The 26,814-nt window shown below is 35.1% G+C and overlaps 2 protein-coding genes and 1 long non-coding RNA gene across 8 annotated transcripts in view; 2 read left to right on the forward strand and 1 right to left on the reverse strand.

The window, feature by feature from the left end:
* Positions 1–8,253, forward strand: KRT222 (keratin 222). Its single transcript, XM_077164452.1, has 6 exons — positions 1–106; positions 2,632–2,760; positions 3,469–3,689; positions 5,379–5,455; positions 5,633–5,768; positions 6,212–8,253. Exons 1-6 carry the CDS (start codon positions 11–13, stop codon positions 6,438–6,440), a joined length of 888 nt encoding a protein of 295 aa, XP_077020567.1. The 5' UTR covers positions 1–10; the 3' UTR covers positions 6,441–8,253.
* Positions 996–12,840, reverse strand: LOC143687467 (uncharacterized). 3 transcript variants are annotated; one of them, XR_013177542.1, is made up of 3 exons: positions 12,593–12,840; positions 12,218–12,314; positions 996–1,895 (listed from the first exon to the last, which is right to left on the reverse strand). It is a non-coding gene; the product is annotated as an uncharacterized LOC143687467 (long non-coding RNA). The 3 variants fall into 3 exon arrangements; XR_013177541.1 differs by lacking the exon at positions 12,593–12,840 and adding an exon at positions 12,421–12,551; XR_013177540.1 differs by lacking the exon at positions 12,593–12,840 and adding an exon at positions 12,409–12,551.
* SMARCE1 (SWI/SNF related BAF chromatin remodeling complex subunit E1) overlaps positions 11,877–26,814 on the forward strand; it is a 19,360-nt gene continuing 4,422 nt past the window's right edge. Inside the window, exons 1-8 of one of the 4 annotated variants that reach the window (XM_077164449.1) lie at positions 11,877–12,338; positions 12,430–12,567; positions 14,549–14,600; positions 14,777–14,820; positions 17,798–17,902; positions 22,674–22,754; positions 23,678–23,809; positions 24,099–24,270. In XM_077164449.1, the coding sequence (XP_077020564.1) occupies positions 14,594–14,600; positions 14,777–14,820; positions 17,798–17,902; positions 22,674–22,754; positions 23,678–23,809; positions 24,099–24,270 (541 nt within the window). In that variant the 5' untranslated portion in view covers positions 11,877–12,338; positions 12,430–12,567; positions 14,549–14,593. Of the gene's footprint in view, positions 12,568–14,548; positions 14,601–14,776; positions 14,821–17,797; positions 17,903–22,673; positions 22,755–23,677; positions 23,810–24,098; positions 24,271–26,814 lie in introns of all 4 variants that reach the window. The other 3 variants (XM_077164448.1, XM_077164451.1, XM_077164450.1) reach the window with 3 other exon arrangements.

Genomic DNA, 26,814 nt, shown 5'->3' on the forward strand with positions numbered 1-26,814 from the left:
TGGGAAAAGAATGGAACTGTCCCAGCTACTCAATGAGATCAGGGCAAACTATGAAAAGCTCCTCACCAGAAATCAGATAGAGACCGTGCTCACAACAAGGATCCAGGTAATGATTTCATACAGACAGGCACCTTTCCGGAAAAAGAGACAATCCATATCTACCCAATTCCTGTCCCGGCCTCTCTGAGGTACAGTATTTCCTTTTCAAAGCAGCATATACTGGGGAAGGAATTAAGGTTTTACTGCAATGTGACTAGAACTACAGGGGGGAATGCTGTAATTATTCTGTTAAATTACCATTTAATTGAATGTTGGTTGATGCATTTGATTTTTATATAAATTATGAGGTTACTATCATTAACATGAGGTGTTCCTTCAAGGAAGGAAGCATTTCAAATACCCTTCAAAGATATTCTGGAGTTATTTATAGAGATCATTTAAATAGCATCTTTAAAATGACAAGATGTCATTTATAGTGAGGTTAACTTACACACTTCCTAGAGAAAAATAAAATATGTGTAGGTCTCCATCATCTTTTAAAGAGTTTAGCTTTACACTATATTGTTTAATAGAAATCATCTCAGTATGGGAACATGGCATTCAGAAATAATGATCTAAATTATGACAACCAAAATTCCCCAAATTGATGGTGGTTCTTCTCTTATAGGTTTTTACTTTTCTGTACTATGAGATAATAAATGTTCATTTCCAACACAAAAGATGCAATATTTAAGTATTTTTAAAAAGAGAGAGCCAACTTGAATAAGGACTTATTCCTAATTTCACAGGCTGTTTTAAAATAACCATCACCTTTAGCAATTAAAATCTCAAGTCTTTAAATAGATTTATAAATAAATATTTTAGAAACAAAGGCTTACAAATTTAATCTTTTACTTGACTTATCAAATCTAAGTTTAAATTCTATTCTAAGCACCCAAATACAGCAAAGCATTTACTAAAGAACATTGTCAAATGGAAAAAAAATATTGCTAGGAAATCACTGGCCTTTATTTCATTAGCAACTCATTTTAAATAACATTATAAATTTCACCTCTGGGTAACATTTTCAGTCTTCACAAAGAATGATCAGTATCCTGGATTAAGCAAAGTCACTGAGATATTTGTATTGTATTAGAATAGTTTACTCATCTTTTACAAAGAAAAGAAAAAAACTAATAGATGACAATTTCTGAAAGTAAAAAGCCAAATAAACATTTTATTTTCACAACAGTAGAAACACAAGTTATTTATTTTACAAGTCACAATGTTAAAAGGAGAAATTTTTAATGTAAAAAGCAAAACTACAATAAGTTTTGTTCAGCCTTTTTTAACATAAAAAGTTACTTTAGGGCATAATTTTTTCAAAGAATTCAAAAAGTCAGCTAGAATAAATTCAAGGAATGCTGATTAATTGTTACAAAATAGAGAAATATAAGCTATTTCAGTTACCTATTGCTATGTAACAAACAACTCCAAAAACTCAGTGAATTAAAACAGCCACCGTTATATTCTCTCTCATGATTCTGAGGGTTGACTGGGCTCAGCGGGGTGAGTCTTCTGCTGAACATGATGTTGACTATGATGTTGGCTGGGACTGCAATCATCTTGGGGAACGACTGGGCTGGAGTGCCCAGGTGCTCATTCATGAATCTGAGACCTTGGCAGGGGGGTGCTGGAAGGCTGGCTCAGCTGCGACAACTGGGCTTCTTTATCTCTTTCTTATCATGTAGTCTCAGGGTCTCTCTCCATGTGGCCTGTCTACATGCTCTCTCCAGCAGGGAATCCAGGCTTCTTATATGTTGGCTCAGAGCTCCCAAAAGCACATGAACATGGAAGCTGTCAGGGCTTCTTAAGGCTTAAGCCTGGAATAGGCACAGCATCACTTCCTTCACATTCTACTGGGTAAAGCAAGACACAGGTCAGCCCAAACTCAATGCAGAAGTGATATATATAAGATATTCCTCTTGTTATTTATAACAACTTTTAAAGATGTAAATTTGTTACTACCTCAGATATCCAAAAGTTAACATGATTTCCAAAAGACCATTTTTGAAAAAGACAAATCAACAGTGAATTATCTTAATACAGAAGTCTATTTTAGACTTGTTTATGATAACTTAGTTCTCTAAATTATTCCCATCACCCTTCCCAGCAGTATTTACTTCCTGTACCCACACCTGGCCTCAGAATTGGTCAGGTTGGAATGAATATCTGTTTATCTGTTTCTTTAAAGCCTATAAGAAAGTATGGGGGGAAAGAGCAGTTGGCTTTCGATCCTTCTTCCTTAATGATGTCATACATAATAGAAAGTTAAAAGAATCAGAGATCACAAATTTAGGAGCTACAACTGTTTCTCTTCATTAAAATAGATGCATTTTCCATATTTCATAGACTTTTATAGTTGGAAAGGATCTTTGAGGTAATTTTACATGAGAAAACTGAGGCTGGTAGTGCAATTGACTTGCTACAGATTTAATTAATTTGTAACTAAGCACTAGAACACACATTTGCAATCCAACAATTTAAAGAAAAATCTGATTCCTAAACTATTTTTCTACAATTGTTTTTAAACATCTCATGTTTAAGGATACTTGTCTTCTTTTGTTATTGCTGTTGTTGGCTTTCCTATAGCTAGAAGAAGATATAAGCAAAAAAATGGACAAAGACGAAGAGGCTCTAAAGGCTGCTCAAGCAGAACTCAAGGAAGCCCGACGCCAGTGGCACCACCTGCAAGTGGAAATTGAATCTCTCCATGCTGTGGTGAGAATAATCTCAAAAGTAACTGACCCATTGAGTCCCCAGATGTTATTTGATTAAGGGAGGGAAATGAACAATATCCATTACTTTACAGTAAGAAACTGAAACTCAAAGCCATTAAGTTCAATTTCTAGTCCCAATTCCACTGTCATCTCTTCTCCCATTTGACAACAGCTCCTATTGATCCACTCAAGGTTTAGCTCATACCTATGAAAATGGTAACACTTGCTTATCAACCCAAAGGTCTTAGTTGAAGCGGGGGAAATAGCGCCTTTGTAATTATCCAAAATATCAACAGTGGGGAGGGAGTCTTTTATTCATGCCATTGAAGACTGCTAATAGAATGATATTTAAGCACTTTCCTGAAATGCCTTTTGACATTCAATATTCAACATTTTCAATATTTAAGAAATAGATAAATCAGAGTGATAATGAGTTAGACTGCAGAGCTGCAGAGGATTTTTTTTTCCATAGGAATTACCACAGGGTTCCTTTGAAATAAATAGTCAGCTCTCTAGCTATATATATAATTTTTTTAAATTTTTGAGTCACATGGAAAGCTTTAAGAAAACACCTCTTGCATAGTGAGATACAATTATTATAACCCTTTAAGAAGGAACAAAACACAATAGAAGAGAGATAATGCAAATCAGATTCCAGAAATACCTTTTGTTTCACTAACTCAGTGATGGGGGTCTCTGTTTGAAACAGGAAAGGGGCCTTGAAAATTCCCTACACGCCAGCGAGCAGCATTACCAGACGCAGCTGCAGGACCTAGAAGCCGTGATTGAAGGACTAGAAAAAGAGCTACAGGAAGTAAGGCATGGCATCGAAAAGCAGCTTCAAGAGCATGAGATGCTTCTAAATACGAAGATGAGGCTAGAACAAGAAATAGCAACTTATCGCCGCCTCCTAGAAAAGGAAGAAATCAGGTACCTGATTCCATATAGTTAATTTCAAGTAGTCAGAAATACAAAGCCGTTTAAGTCATTGTTGATGTAGCCAGAGAAATCAAATCTTTAAAAAACCATCATCACCATGGCAACTCACTGAGTTCTTACAGTAAAAGCACAGCAAAGAATATGTGGAAGAGCTGCTTCCAAAGTAAGGAATGAAACAGCCAAAGTCGGGGATATTAGCCACAACAAAGAGCACATCAAGCCTAGAACAAAATGAAAACAATTGTCAATCACTACAAAAATGACCTTTCTCAGCTTCTCCACTTTCCTTGCCATTCATCTCCTTTGGGATTAATTTGTGTCTTCTATGGACTACCCACAAAGAAAGCTTAGAAAACTCATATATTATCACGTTTCCCTCCTTGGGCTCACCCCACCCATACAACAAATGCCAAAATAACAATAATAATAACAACAACAATAATATTGTGATCATATTACAACAATGGAAAGCACTATTTTTCTGACATGAATTGAAAGATTTCTAGATGTTCAGAATAAGTATCAAGAGGATTTTTTTCTAACCCACATAATTTCATAATCTGCAATTACATAGAAAGTCATATGGCTTTGAGCATAGTACAACCTGCAACTCCTAATGCTCCCATAAAAAGAAATCTTTATTCTTGCTAGCTTTCAGAATTCCAAATCCTCTACAAAACTAGATAAAACAACTTTAGCCTATAGTAGAATATTTGAAAAGCATAAATTTAATTTAAAATATACCCATTACTAACTGACTTTGACAAGTTATTTAACTTTTCTGCACCTCAGTTTTCTTATCTGTAAAATGGAATAATCTTACCTACCACATCAAATAACTGTAAGGATTAAGTGAATTAATGTTTATAAGGTGCTTAATTGATGTTTGTAAGGTACCTGGAACATGGTAAACATCATATAAATGTTCGTTAAATAAATAGTTGTGAATTTTACTTAATTCATCATTCAAGATATTGACAAACTGGTCCTTTGATAATTCCTCTAATACAACTCTTAAAAATGTTATTTAATTAGATTGAAATGCTAATGATCAATGAAAGGGAAGGGTAAGGGGTATGGTATGTATGCATTTTTTTCTATTGTCTTTTTATTTCTTTTTCTGAATTGATGCAAATGTTCTAAGAAATAATCATGATGATGAATATGCAACTATGTGATGACATTATGAATTTCTGATCATATATGTAGAATGGAGTGATCGTAATAAATAACATTTTTTAAGATATACAAGAGGGTATCAAGAAAAATGCAACAAACACCCATGTACCCATTTCTTCCAGCTTAAGAAATAAAACATTTCAATGTAGATGAAGTCTGGAGAACCTAAAATCCCCATTCCACATTCCTCCCTCTTCCTTCCTCATCTGGCTTCCAAATTTAATGTTTACACATTCTTTTATTCCAATATGTAAGTATCCCTAAACAAAATATGGAATTGTCTGGCACAAAAGTAGCTGCAACTTACCTTATTTTCACTTAATCTTATGCTTGAGCGATTCATCCACAAAAATGCAGTATAACCTTAGTACATTTATTTTCACTGCTAAACAGTATCTTCATTGTATGAATATACTACAATTTATCCATTTTCCTGTTGGTGGACACTTGTTTTAATTATTTGCTATTATAGTATTGCTCCTATATTCTTTCTGTTTTCAGATATTATGGTTCTATCCAAAGTGGGAAAAAAGACCAAAAACCTACCACGAGTAGAGTTGGTTTTGTTTTACCTTCAGGTAAGTTTCTGATATAAGTAAATTAACTTGAAAAATGGAGTGCCAAGGATTACAATGGAATTAAATACTAAAAGTAGCAAAAATAAGCAATAGTTGAATAAAAGTTTGTTATAGAAATTGACTGTAAACAATACTTGAACATTGTAATTTAACATCTCATAAATAACATTTTCACAGCCATCATAAATGAAATATCTTTTAAAACAAAAGTTCCACAAAAGTGCGAGAATGAGAAAGTGGAAACAGTGACCAAACAGGCAATATTAAATGGAAATATCGTGAAGGAGAGCACTGAAGCTCATGGCACTATACAGTGAGTAAAACAATTTTTACTGAGAAATAATAATAAACATAGCAAAGAAATTCATTTCAATTGTTATCCCAGTAATTAATCTTTTTGTCTGTCTTATGTTTCCAAACATAAAGTTTAATATATTATGAATTTTGATCTGACATGACAACATATTTTTTAATATATAGAAATAAAAACTCAGAAGAGTGCTCAATCCTTAATTTACCATTTTTCCTAGAAATATAACCAAAATATGAGAATTTCAGAAATTTCAGAGATTACATTCATAATTTAAAGTATATAATTTATACTTTATATATCATATATTTATACTATAATCATATAATTTTATTGTTCATAGATATGGAATACTATATATGGAATACTAAATATGTTTATTAAAATATACATATTTAAATATACCCATACTTCTTCATATAGAAAGGTTTATTTTATCATTTCAGGACAGAGAAAGTGGATGAAGTTATTAAAGAATGGGAAGGCTCCTTCTTTAAAGATAACCCTCGATTAAGGAAAAAATCTGTTTCCCTTCGGTTTGATCTTCACTTAGCAGCCACTGATGAAGGGTGTTTACAGACTAAGCAGGATAATCTACCAGATATAGAAGTCAGGCTTATCATGAGAAGATCGTGCAGTATCCCTTCCATCAAGTCTCCATCACCAGCTAATTAATCCAAAGACAGTATTTGACATGATTTGAAAATGACATTAGAATGGACCTAGGTGGGCTCTGCTGACCCCTCCCATCCCAGAGTGTAAGTTAAGTACTTATGGAAAAAAGTTATGATCAATATATGATTTGTTTCAGAACAACATTAAACACCACCACCACCACCAAATAAAAACAATAAGACTGAGTCTTTATGGATGTAGTTTATGGTGAAGGGGAGACTTAAAAATAAAATTGGGAATTCAGTATGGTTTCTCATTTATTAATTCTCAAAATATTTTTTATCTTTTTCCCATGAAATGTTATCAGAGACTGAAAGCAGTAAACTGGTTTAGTTAAATCTTTATAATTTCACTCAGTGGCTAAATATTCTACAGAAAAAGGAACAGTCTGCTTGAATATGAGTTTATTATGAGACACATTAAGTTATTCATCATTATTCCATGATTAAAGCTAAAAAGTTTTTTCTACTTAAAAAAAAGCATTTATAAACAAACTCCTTAAGGGGATTATTTAATTAACCAGAAGTTCTCCTTTTGAGACAATCATCAGAAAGCAACACCCCCCCAAAATTTTTTTTCCAAGAGCAATTTTAAGTAAACTGCCCACACCCCAAGGCTAATCTGAGGATTAAATAATATTGTTAATCTACATCTGAAAGTTACTCGTAATCGCTAGCCCTCTGATTTCCAGAAATGTTACTTTATTCAAAGAATTTTAAAGGTTGAGTGCTCCCCTCCAAAAAATTAGGCAGCCAGCTACACAAGCAAAACATGAAAGAACAAATTGAACAGGTAATTACTACAATTGCTAAAACAAAAACTAATCCAATTTTTCATCTATAAAATTAATGTGATTAATTTGGGTGTTTACTACAAACCTTAGGTAAAGTATGAAGATTATAAATATTTCTTGCAATCATTTACATGAACTAAGACAACAGTCTTGTTATGTACACTAAGAATATCTGAAGGATTTGTGTTTTTAAATTGTTCAAACTGTAATATATATGGATAGAAAATATATTTGTGAATAAGTGAAGTATTGTTGCAAAGTTTTTAAAAAAACTTATTAATTTGTTTAATAAGGTATTTTTATTTTAAGACCTTAAATAATAAACACCTGTTTTAAAACATCAGAAATTCATAGGTTATCAATTTTTTTCTAGCAGAAAAACTAGTTGAGTACAACTCGCCATTCTATTTTCCAGCTAAAGTATCATCTAAGGGCTAAAGTTAAGTCAGCATTCTAATACAGCCTTCTCTTTCTTAGTTTCATTTCAACCAGAAAAATAATGTAAGTTTTAACGAGAAGAAAATTATGTTAAATAACCCTTAACATATTACAGGGATATAAAATTTTAAATTTTCTTTCAATGACTTCAGACTCCTTTAAGCCTGACTTATTATCTTTAGTAAATATGAAATGATTTGTGTTGTCAAAGATATGTTAAGAGCTTATTCTTGCCTAAGTATTTGACTTAAAATACATTCTATACACACAACTGTTTTCATTCAGTATTCGTTAAATGCTACTAACTTTATTAAAGGTTTAAAAAATGCAATCATAAAACCTATTGTACTAAAGTTACTATACTAAGCAACAGTAATTGTAATAAAGCAGTATGTCTAGTGTAATCTTCATGCAGTGTTAAAAATTTAGAACTGGACATCATGAATGTAACCGCTTATTATAGTAATTCCACTATGCAGCTATTGTGTGTATAACAGGTACATTTAACAATACTTGAGTTTATAACAACGTTTTGTTTGCTTTGAGACATTTTAAATTGGAATATGAATTTGCCAAAGTAAATTATACCACTAAGATAAAAAAAATTAAACTTGAATTCTAAAGCTGCATTGTATTTGAGTTTCATACACTTCTTTTAATTCAAAAATATCTCTGGGACCGCAGTGGCTCAGCAGGCAGAGTTCTTGCTTGCCATGCCAGAGACCGGGTCGATTTCCAGTGCCTGCCCATTCAAAAGAAAACACAAAGTAAGTATCTCTGCATGTCTAAGCAAAACAAAGAATCAATTGCTTCAATATGGTTAGCTCATTTGAGTACAAAAGAAAAATTCCATCATAGTAGATAATGGTTTTTACACAAGAATGATATATTGGTACTTCAGCCTAAAAAAAATCAAAGAAATCCCATGGTCCTGGAGAAAATATAACAACAGCATACTATTTGCAAAGTGTGTACTATGCTCTAGGCACATGCTCAGTGGGCTCAAACATAATCTCTGATCCTCAAAACAGTCCCATGAGGCACATATTATCCTCATTTTATAAGTGAATAGAAATTAATATTCTTCCATCTCGCTAAAATATTTCAAATGCACACTTCCATAACAAAATATAATAAGGAGTTAATTTCGATTACTAACATTGTAAAATTCTAGCCCAGGTTCTAGAGGGCTAGGTTAACTACAGTTACTAGTTAGCCATATAAGCAAGAGGGAATCACTCTAAGTTCCCCAGACCTCAATTTGTATACCCGAAAACAAAGGAAAAGGTGATACCTGATAATAATTCCTACCCTGCCCACATCACAGAGTTGTCTGAAATAATACACATATGAAAATATTTTGTAAAGCACTACTCAAATATACAATACTATGTGGATGAAAATTGTCTTTGGGAGTAAAGAATTTGTGAGGACAATTATAGCTGGCAATGATAAGTAACATAGATAAAGACAGTAGTTCTAATTCTTCAATTGTTGACAGGAAATGTTCTTTTCCAGTGAATTAAACTTCTTCCATGACACTTTTTAAAATACAAAAATGTTCTCTAAAGTAAAAAAAAAAACTAAATTAATTTGAAAGTTTCAAATAGAAATAAGTATGGCACCTGGACCAAAGTTAAACTTTGTTAACTAATATGTATATACAAATTACTGATATTATTAACACATGAAATCAAAGGAATCTCTGTACACAAGGCAGAATTTGGCTCTATGTTAACAAGTTATGGCCAGCAGGTTCACAAAGATTTCCAATATTCATGGACATACTAAAAATAAACATTTCAAAATAAGGCATATGTGCAAATCAGGACAAGTCCTTTCCAATGTTCCCACACTCTTAAATTATAAACCAGGAGTCAGCAAACCTTTTCTGTGAAAGGACAGTAAATATTTTAGGCTTTGCGGGCCATGCAGTCCCTGTAGGAACCATGCAACTCTGCCTTGGTAGCCCAAATGAGCCACAGACGATATGGAAATGAATAGGCATGGTTATGTCCCAATAAAACAATTTACAAAAATAGGATGCAGCCCGGATTGGCCTGCAGCTGTAGTCTGTTGAACCCGATCCTAGATTCTCAATAAGATCAACAGATATTTGTGGATTATCTGTGGTTAAGAGACCCCGACCCCAGATTTCCCAGGACTAGCACCATTCCATTTTCAAATATTTTCATCTCTTTCCAATCATGTATCAAAAATCATGCCCCAAATCAAGGTATTGAGGGGATAAGGAAAGTTGTAAAAGCATACCACATTTTTTGTCAAATTCTATAGAACATTGTGAATTACTCTGTCCTTGAAAGCTACAGGGCTTCAACATTTCACAATTACTTCCAGCGATAGAAAACAAATTCCTGTGACTCCTGCTTTCACAGAAACGGCTGAGAAAATGAGCAAATTCCACCATTTGCCTATAACAATGGTGGACTTATTAGTGCCTATAAAAGTCAGTGTTAAGTACAGTCCACCTTGCTGGATATTTCACTCTTCAGCCTTAATTTCTTCAAGACTAGGAAAATATTTTTTTCTATTATCTTTTGTTGCCTATTTCTTCTTTTCTTAACTTTGTAAATCTTCAAGAGAGAAAGAACTAAAGGGGGAAAAACTGAATAGCTATTCATGTATTCATTTCACAAATATTGGCACCTATATTTACCCCACACAGTTCCAGATATCAGAGTTTAGCAATGAACAAAATTAGTCAGATAGATGTCTCTACCCTTGATCAAGGAGATTTCATTCCAACGGAAGGACAAAAACAACAACAAAAATAACTACATAAAAATACAGTATATTGGGCAGTGATAGGTACTGTAGAAAAAAATTAAGCACAGATGATAAATAAGGAGTAGGGGGGTGGGGGAACAAGTCGCAATTTTAAATAGGTCAGTTTGAGCAAAGACCAGGAGGTAAGAAAGTGATCAGTCAATGTCACTGCTCTACCCAGATACCCTCCTTTTTCTTCCCACCATTTTTGTGCCACCGTTCTCACACTACAGTGCGCTTTGTTTCTAACATCCAGCATCTGCAATTTTTCTTCAGAGGCCTGCTTAGAGATAATACAATTGAACATCTGTCCCAGCATTATACCTGCCCAATCCCCTGACTATAATCCTAAAGGCAGTGAAGAAACCAGGCGGAGTTGCTGGTCAAGGCCAGAGAAACAAGACATTGGGATGGGCTTCATGTGTCTCAGAATACTCCTTTACATGTCTCTGATGCTTTTACATTAAAAAATCAATTTATATATATTATCTCAAGCACCACTCAGGCTGCTTGTTATCTATCCTTCCAGGCCCTCACCTTTAAGCCTTCCTTTCAATACATCTTCAATTTCACTGATCTTTAGTCACTAACATAAAATTATTAGAGGTGGAAGAATTGCACAGTTTCATGAGTCCCTGGCTTTGCAGCCTTCCAGAGATGCCCGGTCCCTGCCAGCACACCCAGTGTGGATTCTGAGAGCAGAGCAAGAATTCATACACTCTTAATGGCAACACTGTTTTCAAAGTAATTACAGATAAGGAAGGATCCCATCTGTTCCTTCTTCCTCCACAGTGGCCACAACATCAGCAAAAATAGATATTTATATTCACAAGGAAGGGGCTATTCACGCCACATGGTAAGCCAATTTACTCATTATTTAGTGAAAAGAGCCCTGGACTAGATTAGAAATCTGCCTGAGTATATGTTTACTGAGTATCTAATAATAGTTCAAGATGATTGATGCAGACGCCTGGACCTTTGCTTTCAATGCCCTCGTAATGCGCTGGAGTTAAATACAAACTGATAAAAAAAAAAAAAAAAAAAAGAAGAAGAAGAAGAAAAGAAAAAGTCAGGTGGACGATTACAATAAAATTATCATCAAATAATGATAAGCTTTTAATCTTATAATTTTTTTTATCTTTCTCTGTGCCATGGGTGCACAGAAAAAGGATTACTGGGGAGAAAGTTTCAGTAGGGCATCACAAAGTGACCTGTGAGCCGCATCCGGAAGGATAAATGAGGTTAAAACTTAAAGTGGCGACAATAGTTCCCGGCTGAGTGAACCGAATTAACCAAGACAGGTTGAGGCAGTTACTAGTGGCAACGGGGACACTGCGCGGCTTACCGCGTCCGGGCCTTGCCTCGGGGAACTGTGGCACTTACACCATAAAAGCGCTTGGATAACTGAAAAACTCCATACTGCTTTTCATCAAGGATAATGCCAGGCTGTTAAAGTAGAAAGCCGTGCGAGGCGCCTGTGAGAAGGAAAATTCTGTGAACCCAGTCCTTCCCGCCTCCACCCTCGGCGTGCTAAGATGCACAGCTCCTGCCCAGAGAGAAGGAAGAGGACCCGGGCGGAGGGTGGGGGAGGAACACGGGGGCGGGGACGGACGCGGCCCCAGCCAGGCGCGGCCCACTTGGCAACGGTGGTTCCGGGGTCTCACGCCTTAGCGCGATTCCCGCTGTCTTCGAAGCGTGGCTGCTGAGGCCACGTCCCCCACCTCCCTGTGGCACAGCTTTGCAGCTCCCGCCGCGTCACCTGTCGCCGAAGCCGCTTCTGTTCCTCCCGACCGCGAAATCCCGGCCTATCCCGTGGTCGGGCAAACTTCTCCCTCTCCGTCGTGACGAATCGGCGCCTAGCCGAGAAAATACCGAAATTCGTGAGTTTTGAGGAACTAATGCGGCCTGAAAAAAAATTCTTGATGGCACTAAGTATCCCCGCGCCCTCACCATTAGGATTACTTTTCTAAGGAGAGTCGGGGGAAAGCTGGAGAGAAATTAAGAAAAGTGTCGAAAGTGCGAGTGCGGAAGCTCCGGACGCGAGGGGCGGGGCGTGCGTGGGACAAAGGGAAGCCTAGCCGGAGCTGCGGGCGCTCCTTCTGCCCGCGGGTGAGTGTTTCAAACTGGGCCTGACCGGGTCGGGAGGGTGACAAGTCTCTGTCTCTCCGCCTGGCTGCACCCTGAGTTCTCAGGGCTTGCTGGGGTTTCAGGCTTGGCTGAGGGGCTAGGGCTGGGGACCGATTCTGTGCTCTTTGAGGCCTAGCGAAGCGAAGATGGGAGTTCCGTCTGGGGCTTTTCCTCGGCGGTGAAATTTGCCCCGTCCACTCCTCCTCACAACAGGTCCAAGCGTCAGAGCGTACCCACCGCTCCCCGCCACCATCCCCCACCCCCGCCTTAGTTATGTTGCTGGTGAAGTGCATCCTTCCCGACAGACTTAAAGGAAATTATCTCAGAGGAAGCCCTCGGGGCAAGCCAAGCCCGTACTCTACCCCCAGAAAGGTGGTCCTCATTGGTTCAGGCAGCAATATGAGGAGGACCCACTGTGTGACTTGGAGCGAAGAGCAAAAGCTGTGAAACAGTCTGGCCTGGGTTTGAAACCTACCTCTGGCACCTACTGGCTGGGTGGCTTTAGACAAGTTACGTCAAGTCGCTGAGCCTTCCTTTTTTACATCTGTAAAATAGGGATAGCAGTACACGTCTTGTATACTGCGACTGTTGAACGAGATGGTCTGATATAGGTAATAAGTCTGTCCCGTATAAGGTATTCATTCTGAAATGCTTAGTATCTGTCATGGGCCAGGCACGGGGTGAATCTAGTGGTGGACAGATGTACAACCCTACTGCTAGAACTTATAGTCTAGCAAGAGAGATCAGCGATTTTAAAGTATTAACAATGAAGTGGAGTTTGTGGAGTTATCATCAGGGCTTCTCACAGCAAGGCCTACTGGGTATTGACAGCTCCCTGAATGAGAGCAGGAAGAAAATTTGCACCAGAGTCGGTGGTTTCAACCTGTCTTTTCTTTTTAAGGGAAGGAAGAACAGACTCAGGTTGGGCCATTGAATGTTTATCTTTCTATATGCTAGGCCTCTTATTTTTTATACCCCAGGAGATTCCCCTAAAATGCACACTAGGACCAAACATGTTTGTTGCACCTAATGTTGGATGAAAGTGTCCAGTGGTCATAGAAGTTGATTTGCCTTTTTTCTAAAAATGAATGTTTCTTCATACTACGTTATTGGTGATGTATGTTGATGTAAGAAACAAGCTCATGTGAGTATGGTCATATGAGCTGGCAATACTAGGGCAAAACTTATGAAGAATTTTGCCAAGTATTCTGCATATAATACGCACACCATCCATGTTGGCAGGTAAAAAATATATATATATGATAAATAAACAATTGGTAGATATTTGCAAACTGGAAAGGAATTCAGACAAGGGAGCAATTAATTCTGCCCAGATCTTTCATCAAGAAAGCTCCATTGAGGAGATAAATTTTGAAATGGGTTGTGAGGGATAAAGAAGGGTTTTCAGGTAGATTCTCAAAATTTATTCCCAGTTATGAAGATATTTACCTTTATTAGAGAATGTTAAGGCTCATTATTGTACCAGTTACCTTCTGCACTGCCTCCAGGAATAAACTGCTGTGCTACTTTAATGAAAGTTATCTTAAAAGCAAAAGTATAACCTGCTGATCAGGAGAATTGTCAGTATCCAGTGGGCCCTGATAGTTCATCACATTCTGTTGTCATTATCTTTTTATCAATCTGATTAAATGTTTACATGGCAACAGTAAAATGTTTTCCATACAAACGCTGGCTCTATCATAAGAACAGACCTGAAAGTATATGTCTAACATTACTTTTAATATCCTCAGTAATTTTTCTTAGTCATTTAATTCTGATCAACCAAGTGTCCTACAAGAATGCGTAAAATATGAAAAAATCTTGATTACTTGAAGATAATTTAAAGTAATTTTACTCAAAGATACCAATTAAACAACCCTATTCTTTAGGAGAACATTCTCTTATGCTTGCTGAGTTTTGATTCTCTTTTTTTTTCTTTTTTTTTTCTTTTTTTTTATTTTAGTGTCTCATATTCATTCTTAAGGAACTGAGAACTTAATCTTCCAAAATGTCAAGTAAGTTTCATTTTTATATTTATCAATCTATGTTAATAAGAGACTAATGCCCTAGCAAGTGGGAATTCCAAAATACTCTCATTTTTTTTTCCTTCAAAACAGGACCATTGGTAGTTTTGTTGCATAGTATTATATCTCAGTTGTTTACAAGAAGTTATTTATTTTCTTTCAAACAGAAAGACCATCTTATGCCCCACCTCCCACCCCAGCTCCTGCAACAGTAAGTTTTAATTTTCTTGTTAATGTAATAGCCAAGTCTGGCCTTGATACAAAAACCCAGATGTCTTCCAGTGACAGTCACTCAATCATCACAGCAACAGTATTGAAAATTCAACTAAAAAAACAGCACTTCCTACTAAATAAAATAACTCTTTGCATCTTACCTTGAACCAACCCCAACATTTAAAGAAACGTATTGCTGATGATTTTCTATGCTCAGTTTTGTTTTTTTTTTTTAATGGGAAACAAGTGACAAGTTTAACACTTCTTTCTTATTAATCTTCATTATTAAGAGTCTTTAAAGTTGATATTGAGTGAATGCTCATTCTGACATTTTTTTTTTAAACCTAACCTTCAACTGGTTACATTTTTTGCCTTTTTTATCTATATGTAATTTTTGTACTAAAACAGTAAAGCTTCTAGTTCTATAATAACACTTTATTTTCAAGCTGTTCAAGTAAGGATTCTATTATCTGTGGGTCAGATCCTGCTATTGAATTTAATTCTGTATAAATAATATTTTATTGGTTTGGAATGGATAAGCTTCAAATTGTCAAAATAATAGCTGTGAACTAGTTTTTTTTACCTAGCAAGCTCTGGCCCAGCTTGGTCAGCATGTAAAATAACCAATCCACAAAACAGATATAAAAGTAACTAACTATTTAGGCCTTGCTGAAATGGAGTCCTTGTTTTTTTAATAAACAAAAACAAAACAAAACACTTAACATGGACCATATCCTGCAAAACTAGTTCTTTAACAACTCTTTGCCCTCCTTCCATACCCCCCTACCACCCAAATTTCAGGCTACTTTACTTTTCACTACTAATTAGGTCCTTCTGTAATTTTGTTTTCTCCACTAGATAGCTGCTCTTATTTACTAACCCTCAGATATTTTAGTTATGTTTATCAACAAGTTGTTATTCCTCAGTAAGATGCTTTTACAGAGAAAGAGATACTATATCACGTTTTCAGTTCAATTTATATAATATACAGTCTCTAAAGTTACTTCTTTTACTTAAAATCTGGTATTTGGTTTGTTTTCTTCTTAAATCAAAGAAGATTTCTTAATGACCATCTCCATGGCACTGTGCTAGTGGCTATACAGGTGGAGTTGAACAGTTGAGATACCTGACCTCAAAATGCTAACCACGTACTTCAGTTTTGGAAATGGTATAAATGTAATGCTTTAGTTTCAATTTTTTTAGTTCCCTTATTATTTTTCTTACATTATTGCCTAATAATGTTGAGCAGTGATTCTCATTGTTTATGTAACCCATATAGGTATCATTTTGATGTAAACATTGCCTCTGACAGTGTATGATATTGTGAGGACAAACCCGATTTTTTGAAATTAGAATAGCTCAAAAACTTAAGTGTCCCCTTATGGGATTTATCAATATAGAAAAGAATTTTTGGCCTTTCTTTAGTCATATTTCTGAACCATTAAACTTCATAGTTACACAAAATACGGAAGACTAGGGATTAGGACATCCAACAGAATGGATATTAGATGAATTATTGTCCTATTTTTCCATTACTTCCACCACCATCACCACCACCACCACTGCCACCGCCACTGCCACCGCCACCGCCTTGACCACCGCCACCTTCACCACCACCACCCAGATGTACCACTCCAAGTAATATACACTTTGTTTGTGCCTTTGATGCTTCATCTGTGTTATGCCTTCTTAAATATACTTAATTTGCGTCTTCTATAACTATAAAGACAAGATATTGTTCAGTTCTCTTGTAAAGGGTATCAAATATAATACCTGCTTGAATGCCTTTCTTTAAGACAGTAAGGATAAGTGCAACAGCATGCTTTAGAAACTTGAGTTTATTTTGTGACAGCTACAAATTAGTTGGGATGTACTGTTAAGTGTATTTCACATTATAAAATTCAGGACTGATACTGTTAATTGCATGATAAAATGAAAGTACTGTTACTCGTTGTGATTGCGTTTCATTAGGTGAAATACCCTACGTTGGCTTCTCTTTGCTACATTGTTTTATGCATTTTGTCTTGATTCTCATGAGCATTGGGTGTCCTTATATTACCTATGAGGAAACTAGTATATAAAAGCCCATTTGTGATCACATCAACACATTATTCACACAAAAACAAGAATTTTGTTGCTGTATTGAGCAATTATGTTCTGCTAACTCTATCAGGAAACTAGATGGAAAAAATAAGCTAGAAAATAGTTCACATTATGACAAAATGCAGAAAATGTTCATGATTGACCTATGGGAAGATGGGTAAAGCAAGAGGTGGAAGACAAAAACCTAAAAAAGAATGACTGGACTAAAAAGATCAGACCATGTCCCAGAATAAAATCCATCCATTTCTTACAAGTCTTTGTTTCAGAATCATGTATGTGACATCCATTGAATCTGACATCTGTTCTTTTCTATTGACAACTTCTGGCTTCTTGATTTGAGTCTCTTCTCATTTCTTACATTATATAAAATAATTTGAAATTATTTTCAGGTTGTCTTGAGAGCAGATCCATTTCTTGTTCTTTTTGTTTTTGGTAATGAATACGTTGATGGCATCGACATAACTGTCAAATAAATTGTTTTGTTTTCCATATGAAATGTTTGCAGACTTCTGGTTTATCATACATCAAACCTTTCCATCTCAAATATCATATATCTTTGAGTTGTTATATCATACTGCTGACCATAAAGTAATCCTGAATGTTTGAATCACTTTAGTATATTGCTTATCTCAAAAAGCAAGCCACATACATTCACTCCTGGGGAAAAAAAAACAAACACTTGCAGACCGGTTTCTCAATAAAAGAAAAATTTAATTTTCTCAATGAAAGGAAAAGAACAATTACAACACATCATTGCTTGTTTTAAGTTCAGGTTGCTTTTGCATGCCATATGCAGATCATTTTTCATTTCTGTGTTTTCCTCGTTTGAGCTCATTTCTCATTCGTGTTTTTGTCTCATTTGTTTCCATCAGCAAATGCCCAGCACACCAGGGTTTGTGGGATACAATCCATACAGTCATCTCGCCTACAACAACTACAGGCTGGGAGGGAACCCGGGCACCAACAGCCGGGTCACGGTAGGAGAATCAACTATTACAGCATCTGGCAAACAACTGGAATTGACCAGAAATGGCTTCAGAATTAGGTCCTTTTGAATCAGAAGCACAGCCATTAAAAAAAAATTTTAAGTAGCTTTTTGACGATTTTTAACATTCATTGTATGATCTTATATCGAAAAAAAGATCTGTATATATGTATCTTGAACAAAAGAAAAATCCATTCTGTTTGGTGGTCGGTAGGGATAAAGGCTTGGGCACTTAATGCTTGTACTGTATGAAGATAAAACTAGAATTTATCTTTCATTTCTCTAAGGTAAATAGCATTAAACTAAAGAACTCAGTGAAGGCTGGGCTTACAGACCTGGCTTTTTTAGGACTAGGAGCCTTTTGTCTGGCCTATTGGAAGCTTCAATTTGAACTACTACAAATAATTATTTGTCTTTTGGATTTAATAGTTGACCTTCTGAGATTCATTTCTCCCCAGTTAAAAAGATTTTTATGTCACCTCAAAGAATTGTTGAATGAAATTAATTTGAAGTACCAAACTAGATATATATGAGTAGAAGTACATTTCTAAACTATAGGATGAAGCGACATGATTTCTGAAGCTTAAGATGTTTCATTTAAATGATCATCCTAAAATATCAAAATTAAATGATGACCTTCAAACATTTTATTTTAGAGTCATATTTAACTCCATTCGTGGAGGTTTATGTATTAAAGAAACAAGAACCCAAGAGAGCCTTGCTTATAACTGTAAAAATGATTTCTTAGAACTAAATAAAGTAAAAATAAATCCAGAAGTCAAATATGTACAAATGTTGGAATAAAATATTGGTGAGAATTTATACATCCCAGAATGGCTGTAAACTTCTTAGTACCTGGTTTCTATTTGCTATATTCATGATAATAAGTGCCTTCAATTAATGTAAGTTCAAAAAAGCCCTCTCACCCTGTAGTCAAGCTAGAACAGAAAGCTTGTAACTATCAAACTGTATGTCTGTCTTGGTAAGCATATTGCTTAATTTGATAGGTTTTGTTTGTCTAAATTTTTCATTGTTTCTGCATAATTTGTACTTCATAAGCATATCAAGTTTTATGTGCGATGCATATTTCATGGTATCTCTAAAGGATTCTCACAGTGTGTATATGTATGCATTTCACAATGCATATAATTTTTATGTGCATCAGTACATGTTTTTCCCTGGCCTAAATGTATTGCTTCTCAAGTGTAATGGGTGACTAAGTTGTCAAGTGAAAAACAACATTTTAATTTAAACAAGAAGCAGAATCTATTTTGGATCATTCACGTTAATGCAGAAAATTATTCATGGGCAAACAAGAGAATGATAAAATTTAATAGCTCTATACAGTCAGCTCTTGATTATCTATGTTAATGAAATATAAATGGTAGTTCCTGTAATAATTAGAATAATTTGGTTTTAGCTTTATGTAAGCATTATGATTTGTCTGTGGGAATTCTCTGTAAATAAATTGAAATCATTCAGAAAGTAAGATCCAAAAAAAGGGAGAGCATTTAACATGGGCTCTAGCTTTAGGGTATACTAGTAAAGGAGGAAAATTTGTTGTTCTGCTTCCTTGTGGGGGTTCTTTGTATTTCCCCTCAATAGCAGATTGAAGTATAATCAAACTGCTATTTAGACTTAAAACATGAAAGACCTAAAAAATGTGGAGGTTTTTAGCCTCTGTTAATCCAAACCCTTCCAACTTCGGAGTATATTTCAGTGACCTCTTTCCTGGGTAATTGAACCATCCTCTAAGAAGATTAGTTATTCTTAAAGTTTTAACTACCTTTTGTATATAACTAAATTTTAGTTGAGTTAAGATTCAGTTTTTAGATCATTTTTTGACCAGTATAAAAGTTTTGTTTTAATATGACTCCAATTATGTATTACTGTGTTTTTATTTTTTTCCTGTTTAGTATTGTTTGTAAATCACCTTTGCTAGTGATTTGAAAGGATGTTGCCGCAAAATCCTATGAAGCCGTTTTTTGTAGGCGACACAAAATACCAGGTTTCCCTGATGACTCCAGTACACTTGAATACATTTCATATAATAAGCACTTTTTATATAGCATGTTGAAACCTTTTGGTGGCTGTGAGATGGAATTCACTCTTAATTAGTTCTTCATCCAGGTAATGATTAGCATTTTCTTAAGTACAAGGTGTGAAAACAGATTGAGACAAGATATTTAAACATCTTGTTTCTCTACCTCAGTGTAAATTTCATCTCAACAAGAAAACCCTTAAATAAGATGCTACCAAACAGCCAAAACAGCAAAAAACCCTGAATAACCAAGGTCAATTTCACAAAATCATAGACTTTACTCATAGAAGATTCCTAGGATCTTACTCATATATAAGCACAGTTTTGAGAAGCATAGTTACTTGTTTTCCTCTAACTCATTACAAATTGCAAGCAGAAAATTGGTAAGAGGGTGAGTTGCTGATAGAAGCAGGTCTCCTGATGGCAATAAGAATCATTAACACCAACAAGAAAAGGAAACACTAAAACAGGAAACCTATACTCAAAGCATGACCTCTGGACTGAAATTGGTTTTGCTCTTTCTTGAAAAAGAGCTATCAGTTTTTCATACTTCATTTCAGAGGATTGCACAAAGCAGTGGATGTTTCTAATCAACTCTTGCTTATCAAGAGAAGATTAAAATGTGTTCACTTTTTTTGAAAAGAATAATATGTAAGACTTTAATATGCTGAAAACCTGCTGGAATTTAACTTGTTATTGTTTTGGATTATGTTTGTGTTTTTGTAAATTGGTCAATATAACAAAAACATGACTTCAGTACACAGATGATTTGTATACCTTCCTTTGAAGAAAGGAGAGGAAATAAGCAAATCTATTAGTTGTAAAATACAATTCTTTGAAAAAAATCAGAGCAAATATTTCTATAATTTGTTTTTAAAATGTTTTGGTTCACTCTTAAAGCTTGTGAAAGCATAAGCATTTTAGAATTGTCTGCCTGTTTACTTTTGAACAGTTCTCTACCACTGTCAAAAGTGGTAGACTCATACCACTTTTGGTATGCTCATACCACCACTGTTGACCATTTCCATTTCCATAGTCCACTGCTAGCTAAAAAGCAGAGTTTGTCTGCAGTAGCACAAGGATGTGGTGTAAAGATGCATGGGAGGAGGGCTGTGCAACGGTGGCTCAGTGGCAGAATTCTCACCTGCCATCCTGGAAACCCAGGCTCAATTCCCAGTGCCTGCTACGTTTTAAAAAAAAAAAATGTATGGGAGGAGCAGAAAGAGGAAATATTGCTTCAAAGATAAATGCTTTCTAATAACTTCATGTATGAAGGAGCAGAGTTGTGTAAAGTATTTAGAGAAGGAAGGCGACCCTAGGAGGAAGAGAAGCTTACTGTACCACAGTGGAAAGGGGAATAGTAGACTAATCCCTGAGCCTTTGTTTGGAAAATGGATGAGTAGCCTTAGGTTTTGCCACAGCAACAGAAAGGAACAGAATGCAACTTCAGTTTTCTTATAAGGATTTGGCAAATCCCTGTCTTTTGATAGTTAGAATAAAGCCAGCACTTCTTCCAAGAGCCTGGCAGAGAGAGTCAATATCAGAAGTTCTCCAGAAATTTGGGGAAAATAAGTGAGTCAACTATGGCATTTCTTATTCTAGGTCCATGATCAAATACAGCCATGATGTTCAAATGAGATCAAGAAGTTCAGAAATAGGCACTCTGGTTTGGTGTTATCTGGGGTGCTACCAGAAATCATCTGGTATCTCTTGCCTAGGTGTTAGCCCATAGAATGAAGCAATCTCTTATCTTTCTCTTTTCCTTTCTTTTTTTTTCCTCTCACCCACATATTTCTTTTTACTTCTTAAAAATATTTTTCAGTTTCACCTCCCCCTTCTTTTCTTCTCTCTTTTCCTGTACATCTTGTCTTTCTTCTGTCTCTTAAGATTTTCCCATAAAAAAAATTTTAATGGGATAGAACTTCTTAATACTAACATAAGGCCTCAAAAATAACTTGATCAGGCCCTACATCTGCCAGTTCTCTGTTCTTAGTAAACTTACTCACTCCTACACTGTGCTTGGGACTAAGGACAAAGAAAGGCCATGAGCTTTAGGTCACATTTCTTGATCCCCTTAAATTAAAAAAAAGAAAAAAAGCAAGATATGGATTTAGAACCTAAGAGAAATGAAGCCTGTAGTCATAGTAAAAGGGATAAGAATGTTTTGTTTTGGTATAACTTTTGAATCAGGAAGGTATTTTTTGTGTTGTGGTTGTTTATATGGGGGTGGGTTCCTGACATAGTACAAATAGATATAAAGTCCTCTTTAGACAGTGAGTGTGGTAAGTGCTGAAGGGACTCTGATTCTGGTGCAGATAATCAAGCGTTGACTGTATGTGTAGTGGTATATTATGTAAAATTAAAATGTGCCGGGAAATGTCCTAAATGTGATCAGTTTGATATATAACCATATATTTTCAATGTATGGATTATTTAATGTTTATTTGTTCTACAGCCAGATTGTCAAAGCAGTAGCAATAAACTGCTATGTGAAATATTTTTTTAAATATGTGCTTACAGTCTTCTTTTTTTTTTAATTTTCTTTTGATGTAAACATTTCTGAATTTTCAGTGATAGCTATTTTCAGTGGAGATAATAAAAGAATCTTGTACCCATGGACGAGTAGAAGAAAGGCGCATTAGAATTTTTTAAAGAACTCTCTTTTCAGTTTGCTGGTGAACTTCTTGCAATTGAATAATGAACGTGTTTAACTCTTTTGTAGGCATCCTCTGGTATTACGATTCCAAAACCCCCAAAGCCACCAGATAAGCCGCTGATGCCCTACATGAGGTACAGCAGAAAGGTAGGCACCCAGGAGCTGGCAAGGAGTGAGAACTGCTGTCTTTGCTTCTTTACATTACATCAAATTTTAGACTGGCTCAGCCAGCATTTCAGTGCATATTTAAAGGGTAAATGATAAGGAATTAGAATTTTTAGAGAGGCTAGTTCTGATTTCAGAATTTCAGAACAAAACTCCAGCTAGTGGAAAATGATCAAATTATGTCAAAATCCTTAAGACAGAATGTTATGTAGCCATTAGAGAAGTCTTTTGGAGACTATTTAGTGACAAGAGAAAAAGGTTAAGTGAGGAAAAGGGACCCAAGGCTATATATATATTTTTCTAAAAAAATAGCAATCATATATTAGTTTGCAGGGAGAAAAAGCCATGAAGACAATGATTGTCTCTGAATGATAACATTATGCTAATTTTTATTTTCTTTATGTTTTCTTGCGTTTTCCTATTTTGTATGTGTGATCACTCTTAAAATAAAAGGTATAGCCAACATTTTTATTAAGGACAAGAATATTTAGATACTTTATTATAAAATTTAAAATTTTTATCATAATCATTGTATTTATTTGATAATACAGTATATTATGTATGCAGATTAACCACTTCTAAATTCACATGAACTTTTTGGGAGACGTAGACTATGTCTTTGAGTAAACTCGTCTTAAGTGTCAGGAGTGATTCAAAATGTTCTTGGTCAATTAAATTGAAGTATTTATGAATGAAGTGACATGGTATCTTGAGATCTGCTTTAAAGTAATCCAGCAGGGTTGTAGATGAAACAGGATCATCCAAATGTTGATTTTTTAAGCAGGATGATGGGTACCTGCAGATTCATTGTACTATTCTGTTTTAAAGTTTCCATAATAAAAATATTTTTAAAGTCTGTTTTTACCTATCGATGATAATGAAATTTCTCCTTTTTCCTTTTCAAGGTCTGGGACCAAGTAAAGGCTTCCAACCCTGACCTAAAGTTGTGGGAAATTGGCAAGATTATTGGTGGCATGTGGCGAGATCTCACTGATGAAGAGAAACAAGAGTATTTAAACGAATACGAAGCAGAAAAGGTACAATGGGAACTGCAGTGAGATGGATACAATATAAAGTACATAAACATTGGCATAGTATTTATAAAAGTACCAGAAGATTCATCAGAAATCTGACACTGAACTGACACACTATCTGCCTTGGTCAAGTCACTTAATTTCTCTAGGCCTCAGATTTCTTGTCTGTAAAAAGGAGGTACTTATCACAATATCCTGCTTACAGCCTATCTTAATATTAAACAAAACAATATGGGCATACAGTATAACCTGTAAATGTTAATTCTAAAATTGTAAAACATTTGAATTTCAGATAGAATACAATGAATCTATGAAAGCCTATCATAATTCCCCTGCATACCTTGCTTACATAAATGCAAAAAGTCGTGCAGAAGCTGCTTTAGAGGAAGAAAGTCGTCAGAGACAGTCTCGCATGGAGAAAGGAGAACCTTACATGAGCATTCAGCCTGCTGAAGATCCAGATGGTAAAAAGAAAAAAAAAAGTGGGGTTTTGTTTATGCATTCACTGAGGGCAAAAATATGGGAACCCTCTTAAATTCAGTGTAAGTTTTCATTTTCTATCTTAAATTACAAATCAGAAAAAGTATATCTTAAATGCTATTTTATTATCTCGATTAAGTATTTTCAGTGATACTTGTACATAAATTTCCCACAAGAAAAGTACTTTCTTAGTGCAGAAAGTAGCACTAAAGTATTGTTTCTCAAGATCTTTGTACTCTGAATACATGAAAAGTTTCTGAGTCATAGTTGGGATTTTGCCTCAGTTAAATGCTTTATATCCTCTTGTTGTTGGTTCACTAAATTTACTGAATTAAAGTCTCTTAAAGGAGAAAGTTAATGAGTGAGTAGAAGCATTATGAAATTTCCTTTCCAGTTAATTCAGAAATCCAGCTAGAATTTATAAATATACCTCATGATAACCATGTGTGTGGCTACACACATGTAAGTTTTATGCACATGACAAACTTATATATATTTCTTAATCAAAGAAAATGCCCACACAAACATCAGAGCTTCCTATTGGGGTTCCATGAGTAATTCGCAGATGTGCAGGTTGCTCCCCTGGCCGTCTGAAGCTAGGCAGGATCTAGAGCTGCAAGGAACCCCAGAGCCACCCACCTCCAACCACAAGCACATTCATCCACTTGTCTAGCATGCTGTACAAGTAATATTTTCTCTGTGCTACTGTGATATGGAAAAAATTGGGAGCTATAGCTACAAGTAACAAAAACATTAAGAAAAAATTTAAAATCCCTTATTAAAGTAGCAGTAAGAAAGAAGTTTTTGAGAACTTAAATACTGTATCAGTGAGGAAGGAAATGGTAATATCACCTGAAGACATGAATAAACTGATATACTTAAGAGATGAAACAAATTTTTTAGAAAGAATGCACTGGGATATTGGCAGACTATTCTCATAAATACAGAAACTAGAATATAATAATATATATAGAAAATGGGGCAGAAACAATATTAAACAGAATCTGTAGTGCTGAAGACACAACTAACAAAAGCAAACCTAAATTATAGCTAATTACTCAAATGGTATGACTCACACAAAAAACATATACAGAACTAAAAAATAGAAGAAGATACGGTTTATAAATAATTGGAAAGAACAAGAGGTCACAAAGGCTAGCAATAAAGAAACCATAAGTAAAAAAGTGTTAAAAGTTTTTATGTGAAAGATTAACAGTGTAAACACTGAGAAGGGCTGAAGAAATTTACTCAAGAACAATCTTCAAAAAACTGTTCTTTTTCTCTGTCTCTCAGACTTCTACATAGTATGTTTTTTAAGTATAAGATAGGATCTTAAACCTGCTAGTATAAAAGAATATGTAATAATTAAGATACCAGAATAGGATGATTCTAGACCTTGGATTTTATCCTTCAGAATTGAATGGAAAGAGGAAGACTTGGGAGGGGGAAATGTACATAGAACCAAGAGAAAGGTGGCATCTCTACTGTAATAAAAGCTGTTAACCTCTTTTAACAGAGCATACTATTAAAAGATATATAAGGTTTATCCATTCTCCTCACAGGACAGTAAAGCCATTTTTTAAATGTTATTTTGGAAAGAGAGTATTCATTAAGATAAAGTGGAGCAGCTGGTGTATTAAAAACTAACTAGAAAGTATAAGAAAAAAATTCACAACTAAAATGCAAAGGAGGACTTATTTCCCCTACCCATGGTCAATATTAGAGCCATATAAATGAAAGGAGAAATAACAAATCAATATTCTTTTTCAATAAACAAAGAATAAGGACAAAAAGAAAACTTAGAGAGATGTAGGTAGCACAGATGTACTCTATATAACCTTAAATATGAATGTTAAAAAACCTTAAAAAATAAAAAGGTCACCTTTTAAAAAAAAAATTTTATTACCCAATAATACTCATTTTAGAATTGTGTACCCTCAAGAAATTGCTCAAAAGGAAACAAAAAGGGCGGGCCACGGTGGCTCAGCAGGTAAGAGTGCTTGCCTGCCATGCCCGAGGACCCAGGTTCGATTCCCGGTGCCTGCCCATGTAAAAAAAAAAAGGAAACAAAAAGTAGTTTGAACAAAGTTTGTGGCTGTGGTGTTTATGATAGAGATTTAGGAAATGCTTAAGTACCAAATAATAGGGGGGCCACTAAATTCATATAATGCAGTGTGGGCCTCTGTAGCAGGGTTCCCTAAATTGGTCCATTCACCTCTGGGGGACATTAAGATGATTAAGTGGTGCATAGAGGAAGTTTTGTTTTAATGTCTATTGCTTAAGAGGATGCTTCTTTTTTTTTTTTTAATGTCAACTTTAAAATATTGTCAGTAATAATAGAGGTTGTTAGCAAGTATGTCAAAAATTGTGAAGATGATAAAGCAAAGGCTGAAATTAAGAAAATACTGTTGTATAGTTCTTAAAACAGATCCATATGATAGGTATATGAATTTTAGTGGAAGAAAATAACATAATACCAATACACTCTGACAACAACTGTGTACTGTAAGTTGATAAAAATTAAAAGT

Source organism: Tamandua tetradactyla, chromosome 6 (assembly GCF_023851605.1).
Source record: "Tamandua tetradactyla isolate mTamTet1 chromosome 6, mTamTet1.pri, whole genome shotgun sequence".
NCBI lineage: Eukaryota > Metazoa > Chordata > Mammalia > Pilosa > Myrmecophagidae > Tamandua > Tamandua tetradactyla.